Source organism: Micrasema longulum, unplaced genomic scaffold, assembly GCF_059751315.1.
Source record: "Micrasema longulum isolate JH-2025_06_02 unplaced genomic scaffold, ASM5975131v1 h1tg000876l, whole genome shotgun sequence".
In the NCBI taxonomy this organism is placed as follows: domain Eukaryota; kingdom Metazoa; phylum Arthropoda; class Insecta; order Trichoptera; family Brachycentridae; genus Micrasema; species Micrasema longulum.
The window spans coordinates 205,092-225,940 of record NW_028278068.1 but is presented as its reverse complement, the minus strand read 5'-3'; the positions used below and the strand labels follow the sequence as shown (position 1 = coordinate 225,940).

Sequence of the window (20,849 nt, the reverse complement as noted above, 5' to 3'; positions counted from 1 at the left end):
ATTATTTTATTTTTATCGCGTGTGAGAAATAGATTTTTTCTAATTTCCCGTAGCACTGAACTTTCTCATACAAATTTTTTGATACTAAAAACGGTAAAAAAATAAAAACCAAAATGAATTTTCAAATGTAAAAACATGATTAAAAGACTAAAAGAAAACCATTGTGTTTTCCCGTTTTCAAATAATAACAACTGAAATCTTATATGCCATGAATTTCGCATTTAGCTTGTATAAAATAGAATAATCGCTACGTTCACAATAAATATTTTCCGGTTGAAATATCCTACTGGTGTACAAGAAATTATATGTTTTATATCAATTGAATAAACCATCCGATTCACAAAGTACTTCATCTCGTCACGCGCCGAATCTTACGAGTTTCTTCAAAATTAAATTTAGGCCGTGTTTTAGAATATAATTAGCCGCAAGGAATAAAACCTAAAATGCAAATACAATATTTCATGTGAATGTTACATAATGTAAGTTAGCCAATGACGCTTTGATAATGGAAGACAAAAAATGAACTTCCTGGGCTCTAGTTATGAATGAATGTCGGTAAAATTATTCATGAAGTTTACTAAAATATTTCATTCTAAATTCGAATTGTCTCTCAAGGTAACGTGTTGCCATCAACATTGGATTAATCTAATGTAGTTATGCAGAAAACAGCCAGTCCACGATTTCGGAAAAATGAGACATGGGTGTTATCGGATGCAGTAGGGTCAATTCTATGTTCTGCTAAAAACAGTCAGACCGCTTTCATCCAAAAAATCTGTAATATATTCACCTCCTGAAAATAGTGTTGACCACAAAAAAGACATTTGTCAATTTGCAGAAAACACCTCACTAGAAAAATCTTACGGTCTGGAAATCTAGTTTTCTTAAGATAAATACGTAAGTATTATAATTTTATAAATTAATTTATTTGAAAATACCTGTAATAAAAAATATTTTAATACAGAATGTCGCTTCATGCATTCAAAGTTTTAATAAGGTATCAATCATTCAATGTTCTGGATGTTTTCTCCAACATGCATATTTGAGGGTACTACTTGCAAACCCGGCAAAATCCAAAATTTAAATATTAATTGAAACTTATTCAGAATACATTTTTTTACAATAATTTTAACATTGTCAGTTAAAAATACGGCGTGATTTGTAAGACTTGACTTTAAAATTATCGGCATTGTTGCAAACATAGCAACCTCTACTTGAGTATTGCAAAGTTGGTAATGGATAACATTAACTTTATTATTTCCCTACTGTTTCTTGACAAACTCATGCTTTTTTCATCACTGCTTACGTATAAAATATTTACTGATTATAATACAAAATTAAACTTTAAAAAAAAGTTGAAGTTAAGTATTGTATCAGTTTTTTGTGATTTGCTTTAAATAAAGAAATATGGATTTTACCGGATTTGCAAATAGTACCCTCATATATACGTGAATACTGGCCAGTTAATTTTTATCTTAGCTGAATCAGACGGCGTCAAAGCACACTACAGAATTCCTCCCGTGCGCCTTGAACGTAGACCCCGACTATACTTGAGTCACCTCGGATTCGCAGATGACATTGATAATAAATAAAGAAATATATGAACTAGGCAAAATGATTATTGAGCTACATATGGTTTCAAAAATAATTGGTTTGGGAATGAATTTATAAAGCCAAAATTGTTATGAGTCCAACAAGGAAGGACATTTTTACTATTTTTTTTTGGACCACAACAGGCCAGGAGGCCCAATTACAGTGGTGAATTACAACACAGAGAAAAATCAAATCATTTTTTTGTGTTCTCACCGGTAATCTTTCGATGACCTTCCTTGCGTGAGTAGCATCTTGACAATCAACAATCATACAATCAATTGACAATCATAAAATCGAAGTGGTTAATGAATACGTATATCTAGGACACAAAGTCAAACTTGGTAAAGGTAACCAGACAGCAGTAGTGCCAAGAAGAATAGAGCTTAGTTGGGCAGCTTTCAGCAAGCTAAAATACATACATTTTTCAAAATAAACAAGTCCCAGTATGTTTAAAAAGACAAGTTTATGAATCGTGTATATTGCCAGTGACGACATACAGACAAACCATGTCTGTGTCAAAGAAAATTAGCCAAAAATTAAAATACACACGACGATCCACTAAAAGGCAGATGCTCGGTGTATGTCTAAGAGACAGAATAAGAAATGCAGGAATTAGGCGCCGAGCCAAAGTCGTAGATATCATCGATGAACAGCTAATTTTAGTCTACTAAGATTATACGCTTAACTTATATTTCATGGCTACCTTCCCAGGAATCAAGCCCGAGCACGGTTAGCGAACGCGCCAACCGCTGCAATACGGCACGGACTTTTCTCTACTCGATTACCCTTTTCAGGGTTTTTACTTTCAAAAATTAATAATAATTCATTTTGACAGAAATCCTAAAAATGGTGGGGATCCACCTAATTTTAATAAATTTAATAAAATAAAATAAATAGTCGGGTTGTTGTTCCGTGGCTAGTGTCTCGGACTCACGGACCGAAGGTCCGTCGTTCGAATCCCACTCTACCCCAACTTGATTCCATTTTCTAATAGTGAGTTATTTACAACTCGTTGAGAATGGCCCTCAAAATTAAATATTTGGGTAAATCATAAGAACGCAAATATTTCTTTTTTAAAATAAAAAAAAGGTAAATTAATTTTATTATAAAAAAATTGGAGTGTTAAAAAAACTATTAATAGTATTTTAAGGCGCAGTCAAAAAAATTCGTCCGGGATTCAGGTATATTTCACACACTGAACTGTGTACTTTATCTGTCTTGAAACAGATATAAATATACACATATGTATATTATGTAAACTAAACCAACAAATAATAGTATGTTTTAAGTACACATAGGTAGGCATATTATTATGAAGAATTAAATGAAAATTGAACCAAGAGACAAAACAAATGAATTATTACACCGTTTCCCGTAGAGGTAGGCAGAGAGGATAGAGCGCCACATCGTCTTTGCATACATACCTCGATTTCTCTACATTCATACATCTTCTCATTATTATTCAAATTGATATATATCATAACTGGAGACGAGGAACTAGAATCCCAACCGGCCATGCGCTCTGTAGCTTCAAGACGTGCTGGGATATTTATTTATTGTACAGCGCCCTTGAGGTGATTTTCACAAAAATGGCGCTATATAAATTATCCAAACATACATACATTCCTACGCAGCAAAAAACCAAACCATTATTATTTTTAAACCAATAGACTACTTGCAAAAAGCTTTGCCGTAACAAGTAATACGTAGTATTGATTTGAAAGTTTAAAATTGACGTCCCTATTTTAGCAAAGCCATTAAACTACGGGAGAAAGTCCAATGACGAGTGACTAGAATATGTATGTACATAACAAACATGGAAACTTAGACTTATTTAATTTATCTATATATCAATTAAAATCATGACTTTTTAATCGCTTCTTTTCTAAATTAAAAAAATGTACTAAGTGTTATATTTGTTTTACTGTTTATGCCATGATACATCGCCTCTGTTACTTCAATACTTTTTTATTTACACCCTTCATTTTTTGTAAATTTGCTGCATACCTATGTTATAATTTCTTATTTAATTTTTCTTTATTATTTCCTTATTTTCTGCTGATTTTATTTCATGTATCTATATTTTTTATACTATGTTCAGGTGTTTTGTTTTATTATAATAGTTTTCAATATTATTTTTTAGTTTGTCAAAGACGTAAGACGTCGAAATAAATAAACAACTTGCTGAAATGTTTTTAAAACTATCATTATATTTATCATAACCCTGTCCGCACACAACGGCGCATAGAGCACTGCATTAGTCCATTGAATCATTTGTTACATGAAGGTAAGGTGATCAGCCTTACGTTTTAGACGCCAGTCCAGGAACATGAAATATTGCAGTGCAGAACCATATTTTCAATCAGTACATGTCAACCATCTCAGGATTCGAACCGGAGACCTCAAGCATGAAAGGCGACCGCGCCAACCTCTACACTACGAGGTGGACTTACCTTCAATCGAGGATTATTCAGGATTATTACCTGATTTTAAGCTTTTTAATTTTATTTCATGCTTTTGGCTCGATTGTAAAATAAACAAAAAATAATTGAATCAACTAACCTGTTCTTTTAGGGTGTGAATTTCTTTGTTTGATATATTAAGCTGCCTTAGGGTGGCTTTGATATCTGTTTGCACCTTGGATAATTCATTTTTAAGGGCTTCGATCTCTGCCTTGGCGTAATTAGCTGTAGTCGCTTCCGTGGCGGGTGGCAATCCAGAAGTGGTCATGAGGACTGCTTCAGCAGTGGCCGTCGAGCTCGGCGTAGGCCTCAACACGGCCTTCAGGGCATCATCAGAGGCTTTCCAGGCCCGCGCAGTGGCGTGGATGTCGGCCATCTCGCTGCGCAGGGCCCCTAGCTCGGCCCGGAGGGTATCCACGGCCTCGTGAGCCCATTCGATGGAGCCCATGTCAGGAAACACACTGTCGGCCGTTTTTTCGGACAAAACGCGGAACTGACCCCTGAGGACAAAACAAAAAAAACATACATTTATGTTCAAAAGATTCATTTATGTAGGTGATCGAACGCAAATAACACAAGTACGCAGTTTCATTGCAAGAATATGCAAAAAGCAGCGTTGCTAAGCCTACCGGTAGATCAATTGATTTTGACAGCAATCTACCGAACGTAATTCTACCGATTTTTAAACATTCCCCTATAAAATAAAATCACGCTGCATACATGTTTTTTATCTATAAAATTCAAAGCAATTGTAATTTTTTTTGACGCAATAGACTATCCCTCCAGGATAACGGTTTTTAGGGAATAATGAAGGTTGAGGTCGGCATTGCTGGCCACCTTCTTCCTGTTTCTACATTTTTCTCACTAACCAACGCCAATTTTTCCGACTTCCTTTTATTTTTATTTTTTTATTTTTTATTTATTATATATGCCCAGAGAGCTTTTTATGACAGGTAAAAAATTAAAATCAAGCGTTACATGGTACAACAAGTCTATATGTAGGTACTTATCTAATGAACATAAATTAATTACAATATTTTAGTTTGAGACAAAAGAGCATCATCATCATTGCAAAATGGTGAATGTTACACAGTGTGTAAAGAAGCCATTTAAAGAAGCCAATGACAGGTCGTAAGCCCTGTAAATGACTAGACTTCCATATTACCTTATTATAGGTATTCTCCATCCCTGTTGTAAATTGGTTGTAGAAATGAATTATTATGTAATTTTTTAATGTAACGAATTACATTATATACTTAATAGGTATAAATAAATGAAAAGTTTTATGCAAAAAAAATAAGTATTCGGTAGGTAGGTAATAAAAATACAAAAAAGTCAGTGATTTTTACAGCATTTAAATGACGTAAATTCTTTGATTTTATCGTCGTAGGAATTTTCAATCTTTAAACTCCTAGAAACATCGTAGAAAACGAAATATATAATTTTGTCCATACTTGTTTCCGAGCCGGTGTAGTCTGATGATTGGAGAATTTACAAAATAATTATGTCACAAGACGCCAATAATTTTTTACAACGATAAATCGGTATATTTATTTTTTATAAAATATATATTGTTTTTCCTCAAATGTGTGTTTTTTCATCTATTGATATATTTTACTTGTCCCATATTGATAATTTATTTAAAAATAAATTTACACTCATTCTTTCTGGCTGCGATACGCTCCCACTTGCTATATAATGATGATTACGCTTATGCACCTGAACACTTACTCTCACACAAATACACACAAACACACCACTGCACTTACTCTCATACAAATACACAGAAACACACCCGTTTGATGTCCCACAATTTAGTATGAATGATTTTTAATTAAGAAACATCGCTGGTCTGTCTATAAACCGTATCTTTTTTATGTTATTATACCATTGTTGACTGTTTGTTTCTGAAAAATAAATAAATAATATTACGTACACATAATATGTTTTAACTTTTATGGTACTAATATGGTTTTTTAATATTTTTTAAATCAATTAATATGAGTATTTTAAAAATTGCCGCATTGTACCAGTAAATGAAAAATGTGTTTACTCGTATACTAGCGTTGTTTTGATTTACGTAAACATTTAAATTTTTTGTCAGTCGTAAATAACCGTGATAGAAAATGAGAAACAAGTTGTGGTCTTATCAAGGAGTTTCATTCTTAAACATTTGCGAATAAAACATATATCATCGTCATCCCCCTTTCCGCACCCGGTGGGGCCTAGAGCTTCAAATGCAGGTAAACTAAATGTTCAAAATCAACATTTCACCCCAGGAATCGAACCCAGGACCTCATGAATTGCAAACGAATGCATTAACCACTACTCAACAGTGCGGAGTTATCGTTTATCGATTTCCTCATTTAGGATTTTCCAAAATTTCCAAGATTTTACAAAATTAAAACAAATATAAATAGAGTTTATATTGCCTAAATTTATATAAACTATTTATTGTGTATGCAGATAATTGGTAGAATTCCATATTAAAATTTTATTAGATTTAATTCTACATTATTTTATTTTTTTAATATGTGTGACGCGTTTTGTCTTGTAAGGATATTAACAAACTTAAATATTTACAAAGTTTCCTTTTAGTTTATGGAGGGGGGGGGGGTTTCGAACAAGTATTGAGGATTTTATATAGACCGAGAAAAGTAACGAAAATAAAAATAAATTCGGATGTACTGAGCACATTTCATTAGGTACATTATGGGTATATTGGAAAAGCCTTACATTGTTGAAAATATTTGTAGGGGTGCAGCTTTAAAATTAATATAATAATGTTGATTTCATTTGCAAAGGTTTAATTTGAAAAATTGTTAAAATCTACAGTGGTTTATTGAATTATGAATTAAATTAATTTAATATTTATATTAAGTTTACAACTTTCATGTTTTTTTAATGAGATAATGTTACATATAAATATATACATAAACATATATACGTATATAATAATGCTGTGCCTTAATATATGTTTCATCATAGGATTACATATATTTTTTAAAAGTAAAAGTGGAATTAAATCCAATACAAGCATTTTATTTTGAAATTTTGTATGAACTAATTTATTTTCTTGAAAGTCACTGAAATTAAATATTTAGGTGTAATGTTGGATTCAAAACTTACATTTCACCAAAACGCTAAGATGGTAATAAATAAGATTGCAAAAAAAATATCAATTTTGGGAAGGATCAGAAGATTTATTGATAAGGACTCCTGCAAAACTATTTACAAAGCAATTATTGAACCACACGTTAACTACTGTAGTAGCATTTTATTTTTATCAAACAAAGAAAACATAGATAAACTAACTGTATTACAAAATAAAGCCTTTAGAATAATTTTGAAAAAAAACAGATATACGAGGGTAAAGTCGATGGTAAATGAAATGAAATTATTAACATATAAACAAAGAATATTTTACAATACAATGATATTTGTTCATAAATTTATAAACTCTAATAAAAAACAGAATTTTGGAAAAAAAATTATCGGAACCAGCGTGAACACGATCACAATACTAGAGAAAATAACAAAATTAGACTTCCATTTAGGAAAAAGGCAAAGTCACAAAATTCAATTTTATTTAAAGCAATTAAAAAGTATTACGAAATGGAAAAAAATATTTATGAAGAAAAAAACATATCAAAATTTAAAATAATGGTCAAGACATATGTGATAAACAATTTATAAATTAAATATATTTGCAATGTTATTATTAGAACACACATAACAATATGTATGATATGTGTGCCCTACTTCAAGATTTAAATAAAATAAATAAATATAATGCGCTTATCTATTGAACGTTGGTAGAAGAATTTTGAATTCTGCAATCCATTATCAGCTTAAAGAATACATAATTTCACCCTGTAAAAGTGAACGACGCTCACAGAAAATTTCCTGCGATTTTTATTGAATTTTCAATTTCCTGCGAATATCTTGCGGTTAGAAGATATTTATAAATACGTCTCTGTAAACAGGATGCAAACACAGTCCTCGATAGAAAATTGCATTTGGAAAATTCAGTGCATCACTATGGAAATAAAACATTTATCAGTCTGCATCCTCGTCTATGTTGGAGATTACTGGGATAGGCGGTTTTCTTGGTTTATTAACGGTTCACGTTAAATATACATCATTTTAATAATCATGTTCAAGTATGATATTATGGCTTCTGTAACATGTATTTGTATATGTATATATTATATATACTATACATATATGTATATTTAGTTCGGTAACTTATATAGTGCCATTTTTGTGAAAATCATCTGAAGGGGGCTGTACAATAAACATCCCAACGTGTCTAGCAGCGACAGAGCGCATGAACGGATGGTTTTCAAGTTCCTCGTTTCCGATTTCAATGATGACAGATGGGGTCTAGATTACAACATGTCTTACTGCTACCGAGTCCATGGATGGGTAGAAACCTAGCCCCCATTTACATTTTTAAAATTTACTATGAGGTGCTTTTTATGAAAAATTATGCTGATATAAACTGTTTCAAAACGATTACTAAGGTAATACTAAAATCCATGAAAAAATCATTATTAATATTTTTTTGCATTTACGAGCGCATTGTGCAGAAAAAAAGAGAAAATAAAATGTTTTTATGTTTCTTTGTTTAATATGTATTTTCTGTTTATTTGTTAAAAAAAGTTTTTTCGGGTACCTACGTACAAATTAAATATTCTACTTTAAATAATTTTATTATTTTAGGTAAATTCTGTCGAATTATTAAAATAATTGACTTAAAAGCTTTTAGTGCGAACAAGGCTTTCGCAGAATTAATTGCAATGTACTTGACCTCATAGAGTTTGGGACACATTTTTTTATAATATGTATGTATTTGTATGAATAAAATAAATAAATGTATTTATATAGAAATAGGTACAGCTTTTAATAATCTAATGGCGTTACAGTTATAGTTCAATTGTGATACAAATAAAACAAATCTTATTTGATATGTACGTAGGTACGTGCTTTTTTATTTGTATTTACTCTCTGTTAAATTTAATAATATGCCAACTATATATATAAATATGTAAGCTAAAAAATACTGTGGAAATCAATATTGAAATTATTTTTAAAAAGCTTTATTTAGCATTTGATTTACTAGATTACTATTCTTTGGAGACAACCGTTTGTATGTGGAAATGAGAGTATTAAGAATTAAAAGGCATAACTTTACTAACATTTATAGGGACTGAAGCGGAGATTGGCATATGGAGACGGAAGAGAGACATTTATATATAAATAAAACACGAGTGATACTTTAATCCACAAATTTGGAATATCCAGTGACCGGTTTCATCGCTTTTGCGACATCTTTGAGACTGGTATCTTTATTAAAGAGTTAAATGTATTTATGACAGATTGATTCGACGCAAATAAACACACGGTGGCATGTTAAATGTTAAAAACTAATGCCCATATTCGATGACCAAACTCAAGGTGAGAAAAGCGCATTCTGCTGTGCTCATCTTCAAGTTATTCTCTGCATACTTTAGAATGTACATTCCTCATCCTGAGTTTTGCTTGTGAATACGGGCATAAATCAAATGACGACATTTAGGAAATCAGTATTTATATTATATATGTATGTGATTTTTCAGTCATACGCTTCAGGTACCAGTCCAGGGACTATAAAATTTTCCAGTGTAAAAATACATTTTTCAAATAAATTTTTCATGTCAACCATGTCGGGAATCGAACCCAAGACCTGTTGCATGGTAGGCAATCGCGCTGACTACTACACCACTAGGCCGACTATACACGTTTACTGCTTCACATTGAACAAATATAAAAAATTGTTAAACAAGTCATTTAATTTTGTTGTATTTCGTATTTTCTTCTTTTCGTTCTGGTTCTACTTCACACACAAAACTTTATTCTCCGTCCGGCCTGGACAGAAAATATACTAACATAAAAACCTCATCAGTTCTACCCTAAGAGTAATTATTCTTGATTTGGTTTTCAGTTTTAAAAAAAAAATGTAACGGTCGGTTTCGGTTTGCGCGTGCAATTCTCGATCCGATTATCTACGGCCCATTGTATTGCTGTAAACTGTAAACAACTTCGTCGTTGATAATTATAGAATGGTTTTTGTCTCCATGGGCGGCTCTATTAGCCCGTAGCGTATTATTACTCTAAGATTCTGAATGGTACATACAGTACCCGGCAATATATATCGAACGTCGGCATTTCGAAAAAAACCTTCGGCTATATTTGGCTATATAAAGCTTCGTCTTTGTCATACACGTGTCACGTGTAGTGTATGCCAGTGATTGTTAAGCGTTCTAAGGACGGTTGGGACAGCTTTAAATTAACTAAAAATATAATAAACTTTCAGAAGTTTCAGTAATTAAATAACTGTAAACATTTTAACAACTGATGACGTTATGAGATGTCAAACGTTAGAGAAGAAGTGATTGTTTATTTTTGTTCGATTTAAAAATTGTTGGGAACAAAAAAACCTAATTAGATGGTAATAATGGATAGTTACGGAAAACACCCACTGGATTTTTAAATTTAAAAATGCCGGATTAATTTGTAAATCGAACAAAAATAAACGATTGGCTAGTATTACCAAGAATAGTAAAGGCCATAATATTTTTTTTTTTTTTAAAAACACTTCTTCTCTAACGTCTCACATCTCATAAGTGATTAGCATAGAATTAAAAATAGTCCAGAAGGAGCGTAGAATCATATTTAAAACATCGCTGTGCCTAAAAATCCCCCCCCCCTTTGCCCCACTTATGTTACGCGCATGCGTAAAGTCACCTCGTAATATTGCCAGATTGCAAAAAATGAAATCATAACACAAATGTAAGTTTTTTTTTTAAGTTCTCTAAAATTGTGGTGTACACGCGGAAACATTGATTGACACAGCATAGTAGATAAATAAAGGGTCATTTAATAATTATTTTATGACCCTTTATTTATCTACTCTTTATTTTACCTAAAGCGGATACTTCCACATGAAATGTGAACCCATCCTGTTTCTTTTTGATCCCGGCTGTTTTTTTACACTTTAAAACGACTCAACACTGCATAGTTGAATTCAAATCAGGATTTGCGTACTGAGCGACGTCTACAAAGAAACGAATAGGTCAAAACGTAAAACTACTCCCTTAAGAGTAGGTTAGTCGCCTTCTGTTTGATGGGCGTATGCGGTTTCTGGACTTTCCTTAATTCTATGGTCATCAGTTATTAAAATGGTTACAGTTAAGTTTATTTCGGCAGAGAGGGAAAACGTTTTTGAGAAGGAGAATATGGAAGTCTAGGCATTTACAGGGCTTATGACCTGTCATAAATGTGAACAACTCCCTAGGGATGAAATCCAGCCAGTCTGCATGCATTTGGACATACTCAAACATTGTTGCTTACAGTTATTTAAAATGTTATTTATTATTTATAATGCTTACAATAAATTATAAGTATCAAAACTTCGATATCCCGGCTCTAATTCGAATTTGAATCGTGCAACAGAGACGACGCTCTACAATGTCAAGTTTGATGAAATGGCCGACAAACTCTTTCCAAGTGCCGATGTACCACATACGTATAATTCCGGGAACTGTGCCTTCATTTTTATACATATATCAAATTGTGATTTTTTAAAAACCTTGAATTACGCAAGTGTTTACTGTTTTAATAATTTCTATGTAATAAAGTTTGTTTTTTTTACAAAACCGATATGCCAAGACAATAAAGATATTTAGTGTTCAAAAGTTGCGAGAAAGTTGGTATTGTACGTCCAATGAATACATTCAGGCAAGAAATGCACGCAGCCTCCATGGAAAAAAATCAGGAATAAGACAGCTGGCGGTGGCAGTACCTATTTATACACATTTCTCGGTAGTTGGTGCGTACGGACATATATACACGCGATGTATAATTATATTATTTACACATGTACAACCTTTTTATATTCGTATTGTAAGTCGGTAGGCTGGTAGGTTGTCAGGAACACAAAACATGCTGTACGTAATTATACTTCGGGCAAAGGTTTAATTTGTCAAAATATCGTCCACAATTATTCATTGTTGCATAATAATAAAAAATATTCCAGACCACACACAAAAGGATACAGCGTTCACGGATCTCTCAACAAAGACGGAGAAATTGTTAACAAAGAGAATATGGAAACGCAAGATGTAGATCTTCTTGTTCGAAATATCGTTATAAATAGTGCATCAGGCGAATGTGTGGTTAAACGATGTATGATAGATGCGGTGCACAATTGTCGAGTTCCGTGAACTATGTAAGGCTGGGACCTGCATTATCGACAGAATCAAGAACATTGGTAAATTGGTAGAGCGAATGGATAGCGAAAAAACGGCTAGAAGGATCTACGATGCGAATTTTGTTGATGGATGCTGAAAACGAAGGAGACTGAGAAAGACATGACACGATCAAGTAGAAATAATCGGCGTGCGTTCATTTATCATTTTTATCATTTATTTATTCATATATATGTACATTACAAAATAAAATATCTTAATTCATACATATAGAAATAATTAGGTATATATAAAAAAAAAACACATTAGTATACATAATATCCAAAGAATAATATGTTAAAAAAGTAAGAGAATCTTGTAACGAAAAACTCCCTCAGAGACGTGAAAAATGTCAATGTCCAAAGTGATATAGTTCAACATAGAGATAGCCCTTCCAACAGGCATAACCATTGGCAGGTTGGTCCTGTATATTGGAATGTGAAACAGTCTATGTTGACGCTGTCTAAGGTAATTATCAGGAACATAAAAGCTAATGCTCCGCATAATTTCAGGGTTGTCAATAATACCGCGCAACAATCGAAAGAAGTGCGTTGTTAAATACACATTCCTTCTAGTCTTCAAACTGCTGTAACCAAGCATACCGTGGAGGAATGCTCGCTTTTTCTACATTCATGAGAAGATGTATGAATGTAGAGAAAGCGAGCTTTGTATGCAGAGACAGAGTGATATGGCGTTTTATCCTCTCTACTTACCCCTACGAAGAAACGGCGTAATGGTTAGTTTTTGTTTGTTGTTCGTTAAATAAACATTTATGTAATTGGTGATAAACACGTGTAAATAATGTTTTTTAATCAAAATTTAACGGTCGACGGACTACAATTTAAAATTTTCAATAAAAGCTGCAATTTAATAAAGTGCCTTATGCACTATAATGGGAAGTAATGAATCACAAGCACATACTGTGTACCGTGTTTATCTACCACTCTGAATGATGTTCCGGGTTCAATTCTCGATACGAAATAAAAACATAGATAAACTAACTGTATTACAAAATAAAGCCTTTAGAATCATTTTGAAAAAAAAACAGATACACGAGGGTAAAGTCGATGGTAAATGAAATGAAATTATAAACATATAAACAAAGAATATTTTACAATACAATGATATTTGTTCATAAAATTATAAACTCTAATAAAAAAACAGAATTTTGGAAAAAAATTGATCGGAACCAGCATGAACACGATCACAATACTAGAGAAAAGAACAAAATTAGACTTCCATTTAGGAAAAAGGCAAAGTCACAAAATTCAATTTTATTTAAAGCAATTTAAAAGTATTACGAAATGGAAAAAAATATTTATGAAGAAAAAAACATATCAAAATTTAAAATAATGGTCAAGACAGATGTGATAAACAATTTATAAATTAAATATATTTGCAATGTTATTATTAGAACACACATAACAATATGTATGATATGTGTGCCCTACTTTAAGATTTAAATAAAAAAAATAAAAAAATATTTATGTTAAATAGTGTTTATTCATTAAAATTTTACGGTCACCAGACTATAATCTAAAACGTAATTTGAAGTAACACATTATCAATAAAAGCTGCAATTGAGTGATGCGCCGTATGCAGCATTAGTGTGAAGTAACGAACACACGCAATTAAAAATATTTAAAACATAAATTAAATTAAATAACCGTAGATAAATCAAAACAAACGTAAGGCTAGTCAGAGGACAAAACGCTATATCTTTGCATAGAGACTTTGCTTCCTCTACGTTCATACATGTTCTCGTGCACGCGCGTCGATTATTCCTACTTTTGACATCTCCATCCTCGAGCATTTGTTAGATTCGGTCAAGCCGTGTCTTTGTCAGTCTTCCTCGTTTTCCGCATTTATCAACATTCGAATCGTAAATCTTATTAGCCGTTCTATTGCAGTTGAACAAAATTGATCATAAAAAATCGTTTATTTATTTCGGCCCGAACGCTGACGAATGCAACTCAATTTCAGATAAATGAGATTTCCGTTTTTAAAAATGATCGCAAAGCTTTGCGACTTTTGAGACACCCGGAGCTCCGGGTTCGAAGTATTTTTATAAAGGGGTGTTTTTGCACTAGAATATTTCATAGTCCCCGGACTGGTACTTAAAGTACAGTAAGACTGATCATCTTACCTTCACGTAATAAAAATGATGAAGGTACGCTGCTATTGGTGTACCAATGCAGTGCCCTATGCACCATGAGGTGCGGAAAGGGAAAGGTGGTAACAAAAACTTGAAATTTGTATATGGGTTATTATTATGAATAAATTATATAGCGTCATTTTAGTAATATATACCTCAAGAGCGCTTTACAAAGTGATTCTATAAATAGGTTAATTAAATTTTCACTTAAAATTTGTAATTTAAATAGAACAATTTACTTTGTTATCATATGCTACGGATTTATGCAAATGAAACATCACTTCACTCTCACAGTTTCGCACTTCTGCTAGGAGAGCATTCCATGGCGTAGGGCCTGCGACAGCAAAGCGCGTTCACCGAATTTAGCGCGCTGTTTTCGTAGAGGTATAATAACTTTTCCTCTCGCCATAGATGTAGCTGATCTAAGCGTAAGACGTCTGTCAGCTAGTTTATCTGGAATGCATAGTTCCCTTAGACATTCCGGAGCAGAGTTGTACAGTGACTTATGCATAAGCCGACAGAGTTTGCTTTTCACCCTCTGTGGAAAACATAGCCAGTGTGATTCCCGAAGAAGTGGAGTGATATGACTAAACTATGAGATTCCGAAAATAAGTCTCTCTGCGGCATTTAGTACAGACTGTAGGCGAGTCATTTTATTCATTGGTAGACCTGCGTAGATACCAATACAATAATCGACTAATAATTGCATACAAACGTATTTAATAATTGACGGCCGCGGCCGGTATCAACAGGCATTTTTTTTGCGAATGCATTTATGTTAATTTGTCTAAGCTGGTAGAAGCATGAACTTATCGTTCTACTAATTTGAGCGTCAAGAGAGAGGTCAGAATTAATCAAAAATCCTCGAGTAGTGCGTTATTACATTACTTTTGTTTTTTTTTTTCTTTTTATAAGTCGAGTGATACGATTGGCTTTTTAGTAATATACAGAAAAAAATCATTGTCGTTTAATTTTGTTTTTTGTTTTAAACGTTTTATTTTTGTTGTAAAAGCTGTTATTTTCTTAAAATAAAATTAATAAATAAATAATACAATCATAATACAATCATCTTTCTCTCGACCCAGTATGTTCATATCATGATTCCACTCCCGCATAGGAGCATATGGTATCCACAAAGAGCCTCCTCTCTCTCTATCGGCTGCTAAATCCTTTGCGTCCTCCCGAGTCAGGTTCTTGTCCCGAAGTTCGACATAAACTACCGACGAACAGTCAGCAGTGGAAGTCCAGGACGTCGAGAACCTGATGCCTCGTGAAGTAGGCAAGCATGCTTAAGGCTCTCAGGAGGCATCCGCAGTATATGGCCTAGCCAACCGTATCACCTCCGCTTGACGACAGTTGTCACGGGAGTTTGCTGCGTCAAAATTTGCAGTCATGTTCATATACCACTGGTTTTTTTCAAATTGAACGGTTTGGGTAGGTAGGAAGAATGTACCTTTAGGCAATATGCCCGCCCTTATGCATATGTATGTATGCTGTATATGTGTATACGGTGTTTAAATGAATTAATACATATTTTGCTTCTGAAAAGTGCGAAGATGGGATTTATTTCAGATAGGCAGTTACTGCACAATGCACTTAAAATATTTTAAGGATTGTCCGAATGGCTATTGGTGAAAAGGTGCATAACAGACCCGGCATGTCCAGGTAAGTTAAATTGTTTTTTTTATAGGCAATGTGGCTTTATTTTAGAAGCAGATTGTCTTTTTTCTGTCTAGCGGCGCGGCGCAAAGCAGATGGTAGACAGATGTTTATAGAATAAAAGGATCGTGCCCATTGGACGAATGTTACCTTTACCTTCTCCCGCCGCGCCCCCCTGTGCCCGGTGATACCCTAAAGGTGCAACTTCTTCAGCGACTTAGAAATGAGAAAAAAACCCTTGAACAACTCCAATAAATGCATTTAACGCCCCATTTACTCCGTGAACACAAATTCAAGCAGTAACTATTTTTTATAATTTATTTATTTAAATCTTCGAGATGTGTGCACTTTGGCGGACTTATTACTAAAAATAGTATCTTCCAGCCAACCAAAAAACATTAATATTTTTATGGAAAGTAATATAGAGGTCGGCCTCGTGGTATAATAGTCAGCGCGTTGAGGTCCCGGGTTCTATCCGGACATGGTTGATTTAAAATATTTATTTAAAAATATGTTTTCAAACTGGAATATTTCATATTCCCTGGACTGGTACCTTAAGCGTAAGACTGATCATCTTACCTTCATGCAACAAAAAAATGATCAAGATACGCTGCAATTGGTGTACCAATGCAGCGCCCTATGCACCTTTAGGTGCGGAAAGGGAATGATGATGAATATTGAAGTCAAGGCATTTACAGGCCTTACGGCCTGTCGTTAGCTGATTTAAGAACCCCGCCTTTACACAATGTGTAACATTTACCATTTTTATTTATTTATTTTGTTTCCAAACAATGAAAATTCATATATAATGTACAAAATGATTTTTTTTAAAGACACTACGTATTTTTCATCAATTCGACGTAAAACACTTATTGAATACATATTTCAATAAAATTAACAATATGAACGGTTAAAATCAAATTATTTAAAAAAAACTTTTATTAATATAAAAGTAACAAAAACAATGAATAAAATACGAATAAAATATGCATCGAAATAAAACTAGCAATGCAAATTATCAAAATTACATTATTGTAAAAATTAATACAATAATTCTTCTTCTTCTTCATTCTGCCCGTGTTAAAGAGCTGAAGCCTTTATTGATGCTGTTAAGATTATAATCGAATAATTTCATCTACATACTAGGCAACGCCTAAAAATATTTTTTAATTTGAAAATGTCTTCTTGAACCAACTGGTTTTATCATATTTAAAATGTATGACTTCTATATTCCCTTCTATAAAATGTTCTTTATATCTGTTGTAATATATAAATTTAAATAACTCCCAAGGGGGTTGAATGCAGTTTATGTCTATAAAAATTGGATAGACTCAAAATATTGTTGAACCGAAAAACAGACAGGTGAAAAAAAAGAATTGGTCAAAATTTGCGCTTCAAAAATAAAGATATACTCGTATACTATACATAAATTATTTTAAATAACAGGTGTTATTTGAATACCAGATAAATCTGGCTCATACAAATCTTAGTAATCGAATACTAATGTTATTTTTATTAAATTATGAGGAATGTGGGATTAGATGATGAGTTTTGGAAGGAGACAGGAAGAGGACCCAAGAAAGAGAAGGAATAAAAATAAATAAATTTAAAAAACAAAAAATTAGTGGGAGATTAGGACTCTGAGGATGTATAATTATGTTTCACGTGTTTTTGAAAAGTGGTCGAGAAAGGGGCATTTTCTCCATGATAATATGTTTACAAAACGGCACGTTTTTTTCCCCTTTTATTTGGTGTTTTCGTACCAGTTATTTCACACTCAATCGTCGCACTATCTAAATTGATCGCAATAGAAAAAACAAACAGTTGTTTGTAGGTAGTTGAAGGTAGTTACCTTAGATATAGGTAGCTTAAGCTGTTTTATCTTCCTGCTTGCAAAACCAGCCAGCCAGTGCTAATGCCAGTAGGAAGAACAATGTCTTACACAAACGTATTTCTTTAGATATCGACATATTTTGTGATACTGAGAGAAAGTACAGGGAGGATGGTTTCCTTTAACTCTAATTACAGGTTATTTTTATTTTACCGCCATTTTTTTTAGCTTCCCTAGTATGCTAGAGGTCTCAGGTTCGATTCCCGACACGGTAGATATAAACTATTTATTTAAAATTGAGTTTTTACACTAGCATATTTTCATAGTCCCAGGACTGGTATCTGAAGCGTAAGACTGATCATCTTGCCTTTATGCAGCAAAAGTGATCAAGATAAGCTGCGATTGGTATAAAATGCAGTGCCCTATGCACCATAAGGTGCGATTATGATTTATTTTATTATAATTTTATTTTATCGCAATTTTTTACTTTTTATTTTTTCGTGTTATGTATGCCATGAATAACATTTTTGTAATATACCTAAACGTAATAAAAAAAAATTAAATCTATAACAGCCAACGTATTAAATACCTTAGATTTCACGAGCGTTCAGAAGCACGGTGAGTCTTCTGGGTTATTATGCCGAGAGTTGATCGTACTCTTTTCCATGACAGCGAAGTTTTGCTTCATGCCGATAAATTAAAGAAACCGAAGAGTTTTTTGGCTATTGATAAATTTATAGTACTAATTTTGTGGATCATTGCTGTATTTTAGAGATACACAAATAAAATTACTTTGTTTCATCAACCACTTTTTCATTAGTTTATAAAACAAAGTGATTTTATTTATATATATCTAAAATACTGAAGAGTCACCAAACCCGAATGGAAAAAGAAGCGATCGAGATTTACAAATATCCCGACATTATAAACGGAAATGAAAGGATGCAATTACATCATCGTTCGTCCGAACCGACGCAGAAATTCTTTCTCGCTCTTGTCGATAATTGTCATCTCAGTCTTACGTAATGTACGGATCTCGACATTTGTACACCTATCGACATTCGACAAATAGTTTATTTCAATTTCCACACGATGCACAAATAAAATTGATTTTACACTGACAATTATTTGAAATCAAAATAAACACTAAAATAGTGAAATTGAAAACCGTCAATTATATGCATGAATATTGCGGAATTCTCGTGTATCATCGATAGATATGAAACACACTCCAAATTGTTTATTTATTAATTTAAACATACATTTCTTATTTTACAAAATGGCACAAAAAACACGCTGGCAAATTCGGCTACTTGGAGTAGGCTCAGTATATAAAGTATGCCTAATGTCCAATAAATCAATAGTCCGTCCCATCGTGTCGATGGATTTATTTCTATCTATACCGGTTTGCTGTCAAATTATAAATCTGCATAATATATCGATTTCAAATATACCGTTTATTGTATTCCAATAATATCGAATAATATGTATACTACGTTCAAGTTTATATAATATGCCGTTACATTGGCATCTATAAAAACCGTGGGGCGATTTTTATTATACATCATTGCGATTTATGTACACTTGTTTCTACATAATATTTTCACTTTTCAATTACGCTTATATTATATTTGGAATGAAATAAAAATATCTGATAACACCTTCATACTGTCACTAGGAGGATAAAACACGGAATGCAGAAATGATCGCATAAGCTATTTTATATGTTAATAAAACATCTAAGTTTACTTTTGTTGTAAAAAACCTTTTTTGAGGTGAAATAAAAACTTAAATCTACTTTGTTTATATGCAAAAAAATCAGTAGTCTCAGATACACTATTTAAATGTTTATTTCTTTTACGTAAATGGCATAAATAACCTTTAACATATATACTGAACATAAAGATGAAGGAATAAAAATACGTTTGTACATACATAAATACAAAATAAAAATAATGAAATTGCACAACTATAACAATAGTAACAAGTAAATACACACAAGTAACCAAAAATACTAACGAAATATATACATGAATATGAAAAAGCAAAAAATAAAAACTTTTTTGAACATAGAGAAAAATTTAAGAATTATACTGTGAGAGAAAAATAATTATTTTACGTTATTTTTACATCAGTATACATTTTTACACCTTTAAGATTATTTTTTTTACTAGTAACTAAATAGTTTACTGGTAACTAAATCATTTATAGTTTGAAATTATCTCATTTGTTTAAAAAGTTATGATGTTTTGGAAATAAGATAATAATAAAATCTTATTTCGTTCAACGTGACTCCGTGGTTTATCCTTTAAGATATACGAGTAGATACATATGACTTCGTACCGTAAAGAAATTTTTTATTTTTTTTTCATATTTTTTTTTACGGCTTAATCAGGGTCGTTTTAGGCCATGCAAGGGCACACAGAGATTGAGGCTTTTTGAAAGAGATCCTTTTAGAATTTCGAGGCCCCCATCAGGCCGGGACTCCTACCCCATGTGCCCTTATAGAAATGATGGTTATTTATAATATTGAAATGAATTATTATTATCGTTATCCTTTCTCTAACCACTGCACTGTTGCCTGTCATGAGACTAAATAATATTCTAGTGCAAAAACTCATTTTAAAATGAGTATTTCATTTCAACCATATCGGCAATCGAATCGCTGACTATCAAACCACAAGGCTGACATTAACGTGATATATACATATAAAAGTATTCAATTAATAGAAGAGCCTACAATTAACAAGTTCTTGATGTACCCTATTTATAAGTAGTAGGTACATAAATGTACAAATGTTCTGTGTCCAGGTGGATGAAGAATACAGATCTCCGTGTGAAATAGAACAAGTGCTCTAAAT

The 20,849-nt window shown here is 32.5% G+C and overlaps 1 protein-coding gene across 1 annotated transcript in view; it reads right to left on the bottom strand.

The window, feature by feature from the left end:
• Positions 1-20,849, bottom strand: part of LOC148278468 (protein scabrous-like) — a 69,285-nt gene that overhangs the window by 14,396 nt on the left and 34,040 nt on the right. Inside the window, exon 2 of the mRNA XM_088231365.1 lies at positions 4,153-4,552. Coding sequence (XP_088087491.1) covers positions 4,153-4,552 — 400 coding nt within the window. The remainder of the gene's footprint in view (positions 1-4,152; positions 4,553-20,849) is intronic.